At 38.5% G+C, this 5,346-nt stretch overlaps 1 protein-coding gene across 2 annotated transcripts; it reads left to right on the top strand.

The window, feature by feature from the left end:
- Positions 1-4,057: 4,057 nt before the first annotated feature.
- On the top strand, positions 4,058-5,346 carry Rpl17 (ribosomal protein L17). 2 transcript variants are annotated; one of them, XM_076804820.1, is made up of 5 exons: positions 4,058-4,138; positions 4,397-4,483; positions 4,609-4,768; positions 4,878-5,048; positions 5,137-5,346. In XM_076804820.1, the coding sequence occupies exons 2-5, from the start codon at positions 4,403-4,405 to the stop codon at positions 5,283-5,285; spliced, it is 561 nt and encodes a 186-aa protein (XP_076660935.1). In that variant the 5' UTR covers positions 4,058-4,138; positions 4,397-4,402; the 3' UTR covers positions 5,286-5,346. The 2 variants fall into 2 exon arrangements, with proteins under 2 accessions (XP_076660935.1, XP_076660936.1); XM_076804821.1 differs by lacking the exon at positions 4,058-4,138 and adding an exon at positions 4,251-4,322.

The raw sequence follows: 5,346 nt of genomic DNA on the forward strand, positions 1-5,346 counted from the left end.
AGTACATACTACTGCATACTACGAGGCTAAATTATTGTTAGCAGGAACACTACAGTGTATACATATACATATGATATATATAGTAACGTATCCCCACCACAGAAAATGTATAGTACGCATCAACAGAGAGGATAGGAGAGTGCTCACGCCCGGGGTTTCGGCGTTCCCACTTTCGTGACATCGCCGCTTTAGCATGGCACAGAACCGTGTCGTCTTTCCTGGAACAGAACCGGGCCGTCTTTTAGCATAAAACCGAACGCAACATTATTTTTTTAACCAGGATTAGAACGTACAGCTTAATTGTTTTATATGAAATATGTAACTAACATGTAAATCTTGTATAAAAAATCTCTAATTAATATAAATTAAGAATAATATTAATTGTAATGATACGTATTTTATTTTTTCCAATTTTGTAGTTGCAAACTCTAGTTGTAAAAAATGGAAAACCCGGAAAAATTCGAACAAATACAGATCTCATATCGAAGTTTAAAAGCGACCAACCTGAATATTAATCTAATAATGAACTATTGTGATCAATACTATCTTAAATTTTTTCATATATTTAGCTACTGTTATCATTAATTAAAAAAAAATTTCTTTCATGAATAAATATTTTTTCCACCTCAGCACCATAAGATTTTTACTAGATGACTTTAAAAACATATTAGAACTATTTTTAAATAATTTTAGTCGAAAACATTCTAGTTTACTCTTTATTTCACCGTTCTACTAATTTTTTATGGGCTGCATTGCAGCTCTGTTTAACACCCCTTTACAACCCAATACCATGGTACCATCCATATTCAAGGAAGAACAATTTTTTGCGACGATTATTGTAAAAACAAAAGTGTTTCCTTCATTTCAGTCCTTTAGTGCGTTGGTGACGTAGCGCCCAGCACACCTACCTGTGTTCTGTGTCACATCTGGAGTTTTATGGTACGCTAACAATCCCTATTGAGTCGCAAGCCAGACCATACAAGCGAATGCATCCACAACTTCCAGAGACCTGCCTCCAAAACTAATTAAAGGAAGGCTAGACATGCAGTGTGTAATACACACTGTGTACTAAACTCCTCAAAAGAGGCGGATTCCAGTCGCTCGTGTTATAAACCTCATTCGATACTTCATCGAAAGGGTGATCTTACATATTTCTGTAACAGTTCCAAGTGCATGCACTTTGTTCATGATACACTCTTTGTAATAATTAAATTCAATTAAATATTAAGTAAATCTTTTACGCTGCTAACGGCCCTCGCAGAGTTGGGCATTATTTGGGATAAAAAATTATTTAAATAAAAATTTGAATAAAAGATACTTTATCTTTATTTGTTATTTGAAGGTTCGAATAAAAAAAGCATCTTTATTGGACGAGTGTCGAATAAATAATTTTATTAGATGAGAATTTATCCGACGAATAAAAATACTTTTTTATATTCGAAGCTTCAAATTAAATTTTCATTTTTTATCTGTACTGTTATTCGGAGGCTACAACTAATTCTTCCGAATTTCGAATAATTTTCGTCAGCTCGAATAAGCGGCTTCGAGCCCCGTCGGCCCAGGCCCAGAAGCTCGTGCCACCTCGGTCGCCCAGCGGTGCAATAAACGGCAGCCGCGCGATCCGAGGCGAGAACAGGTATGCTCGATATTAGAAATCTTGTAAGGAGTCAGGAGATTCTCTTACTATCAAGTTTCTGGGGTAAGTGCTGCGTGGTTCGTCGCAGTCCTCATACCAGAAGGCACCCTCGCCTTCCCCACTCCGTGGCCAGATCATTGGGGCACAGGGCCCCACTTTCTAAGTGAAAATTAAGGGGAGTTTAAACTCTCAGCCTCTCTCGACTTTCCCTCATCTGGTTGCAGTTAAACAACCCCTCGACGGTTGACGGCGGAAAGACCCAACGTGGTCGCCTGCCATCGTCCATCGATGGTTCTGTTTTATTTCATTCGTCCTCTTTAAAGAGTGTATCATTACAAGAGTGAACAAAGTGCATGCACTTGGAACTGTTACAGAAATATGTAAGATTACCCTTCCGATGAAGTATCGAATGAGGTTTATAACACGAGCGACTGGAATCCGCCTCTTTTGAGGAGTTTAGTACACAGTGTGTATTACACACTGCATGTCTAGCCTTCCTTTAATTAGTTTTGGAGGCAGGTCTCTGGAAGTTGTGGATGCATTCGCTTGTATGGTCTGGCTTGCGACTCAATAGGGATTGTTAGCGTACCATAAAACTCCAGATGTGACACAGAACACAGGTAGGTGTGCTGGGCGCTACGTCACCAACGCACTAAAGGACTGAAATGAAGGAAACACTTTTGTTTTTTCAATGATCGTCGCAAAAAATTGTTCTTCCTTGAATACGGATGGTACCATGGTATTGAGTTGTAAAAGAGTGTTAAACAGAGCTGCAATGCAGCCCATAAAAAATTAGTAGAACGGTGAAATAAAGAGTAAACTAGAATGTTCTCGAGTAAAATTATTTAAAAATAGTTCTAATGTGTTTTTAAAGTCATCTAGTAAAAATCTTATGGTGCTGAGGCGGAAAAAATATTTATTCATGAAAGAAATTTTTTTTTAATTAATAATAACAGTAGCTAAATATATGAAAAAATTTAAGATAGTATTGATCACAATAGCTCATTATTAGATTAATATTCAGGTTGGTCGCTTTTAAACTTCGATATTAGATCTGTATTTGTTCGAATTTTTCCGGGTTTTCCATTTTTTACAACTAGAGTTTGCAACTACAAACTTGGAAAAAAATAAAATACGTATCATTACAATTAATATTATTCTTAATTTATGTTAATTAGAGATTTTTTATACAAGATTTACATGTTAGTTACATATTTCATATAAAACAATTAAGCTGTACGTTCTAATCCTGGTTAAAAAAATAATGTGCGTTCAGTTTTATGCTAAAAGACGGACCGGTTCTGTTCCAGGAAAGACGACACGGTTCTGTGCCATGCTAAGGCTGAGCAGATGTCAGCACTATATCGGGAATGCCGAAAACCCGGGCGTGAGCACTCTCATTCCTCCCTGCTCCTATCTCTGCTCCTATCCTCTCTGGCACTGTCGTGCTATTCCCCTAGGCACGCGCCTAGTGACTACGCCGCCGCGAGGTTGACAACACCAGCCGCGTTGCGAGATAGACGAGAGAACCGCCACTCGATGCAATGTGTGCGCAGTGTCAGCAGATCAAGACATGTTCCCCCAATCTAATTTCCCCTTCTACCGCGCCATTCCCCACGCTTCCGCCGTGGCCCGGTCACGTGACGATATTGGCAGTGAGAGGGAAACTTTTTCTCCTTAATTCGTTCTCTCTCCTCTCATTTGGCGACACTGGTCGTGATGTTCGAATCTTTTTCCAGCTTCTTCATTCCCGTCCCCTTTTCCTTAACCAATAGCAAATTCAGGATTTTTCAGCTGATAGTCGATTCGTCGGATGACCCTTCTTTCGGTTGCAGCTTGATGGTGATTGGAGGTGGTGACGCCTCGATAGCGTGCGTACGAGGGTAGAGGCGCGTAAGAGTAAGCTGTCGCGCGAGCTAAAGCATTTCGTCAAGGATCTCCGTGGAAACTCTCTCTCTCTCTCTCTCTCTCTCTCTCTCTCTCCGCACTGCTTTGACCTAAACCTAAACATTACATCTTATAAACGAACGATCATGAACAACTTATCATATGAACGATAATGCCGTTGTTCAAATGTCAGCGACCCGAGAGTATTTTTCACCAAATAACTAGGCACAGTTAACGACCAAAGAGTATAAACATACACAATAATTAGATTGCTGCTGTAACAATGTATGGAAAGTCTTGTGGTAAATAATTCGACATCAGTAAAGAATTTTTCTTTATAATTTTCCCAGAAATTTTACATTTTATATCGCGTATTCAAATTTTGTATGCTATTCATTATGATCACATCAATTACATTTTACAATTTTTGCGATAGAGATTAGATTCAATTAGATATTACCTAGAAACTTTATCCTAGTACTAATAGATGTTATTCAAAGATTCCTTGGAATTTTTTGTCCTAAACCCTTTAATATTGGTAGCGCTGTGCATACAGGAAATCTCTCTCTAGTTTCCCACGTGACGTCTTTTCCTTTAAAATCGTGCTGTTAAGAGGTACGTATGGCCTGGCTTGTAACAGTTTTTGAATCTATCTGCATCTGCAATTTTACGTGAATAATCGTGTCCATATAAAGAAATTCATTAAAATGTGATCGAAAGCTGTTGTTTTATTGGAAATAGTGTGACTTTGTTACTCGATAAATAATGATCGACGAGACTCAAAATCGCGTGTCGGCAGGTCGGGCTACGACATTTAGGTCGGTGGGCGCTGATATGATAAAGATTGTCAAGTGAATTTTTCTGTGATTCCAGAACGCAATGGGACGTTACTCTCACGAACCGGAGAACGCGACCAAGTCGTGCAGAGCCCGCGGCTCAAATTTGCGAGTGCATTTTAAGGTAAATAAATTATACATTGCTACATCTAACCTTCAAATTATAGTAGCGTGTGTTTACAAAACTCGTCGTGACGGCACGTTTGGTTAAATGAATTTTCTAATATTAACTATAATCTGTGGTTACAGAACACGCATGAAACAGCACGTGCTATTAAAAATATGCCTCTGCGAAGAGCGCAAAAATATTTGAAAAATGTGATTGAACACAAGGAGTGCGTACCATTCCGTAGATTCAATGGTGGTGTTGGCAGGTGTACTCAAGCCAAACAATTCGGCACCACGCAAGGTTAGTTTGAATGAATCAAGTACATTTTCATTAAATTAAGAACATTTAATGTTTCCCCGTTCCTTAACCTCAAAATTTTACAGCTGTTAACGAACACTTCTTGTCTTAGGTCGATGGCCCAAGAAGTCAGCTGAATTCTTACTGCAGCTTTTGAAAAACGCAGAAAGTAACGCCGATGTCAGTGGATTAGAGATTGACAGACTTGTGATTAATCACATTCAAGTGAATCATGCTCCTTGTTTGCGAAGAAGAACGTATAGAGCCCATGGTCGCATTAACCGTTAGTATTGGCAATTAATTTGTTCTGAATGGATGGAATTAATGACTAATGGTTTCAGTAATCTAATTAATTTTGTCTGTTTTCATAGCTTATATGAGCTCACCATGTCACATCGAAGTAATTTTGACGGAAAAGGAAGATTTCGTTGTCAAAAGTCCAGAAGAAGAAGAGCCTTCCAAAAAGAAACCTAGTAAGAAGAAGCTTGCTAGGCAAAAGGAAAAGATGATGAGAGAATAATTTTATCTACTAATTGGGTATTGAATGTACTATGGAAAATGAAGATTGCACTGTTCTCTAA

This window comes from Halictus rubicundus, chromosome 2 (genome assembly GCF_050948215.1).
Source record: "Halictus rubicundus isolate RS-2024b chromosome 2, iyHalRubi1_principal, whole genome shotgun sequence".
In the NCBI taxonomy this organism is placed as follows: domain Eukaryota; kingdom Metazoa; phylum Arthropoda; class Insecta; order Hymenoptera; family Halictidae; genus Halictus; species Halictus rubicundus.

Bases quoted from the DNA above. Each gene is read 5' to 3' on its own strand.
- Rpl17 (XM_076804820.1), top strand. From the start codon at position 4,403: ATGGGACGTTACTCTCACGAACCGGAGAACGCGACCAAGTCGTGCAGA. The intron at 4,769-4,877 runs GTTAGTTTGAAT...TTCTTGTCTTAG, and splicing joins ACAATTCGGCACCACGCAAG to GTCGATGGCCCAAGAAGTCA. The intron at 5,049-5,136 runs GTTAGTATTGGC...CTGTTTTCATAG, and splicing joins AGCCCATGGTCGCATTAACC to CTTATATGAGCTCACCATGT.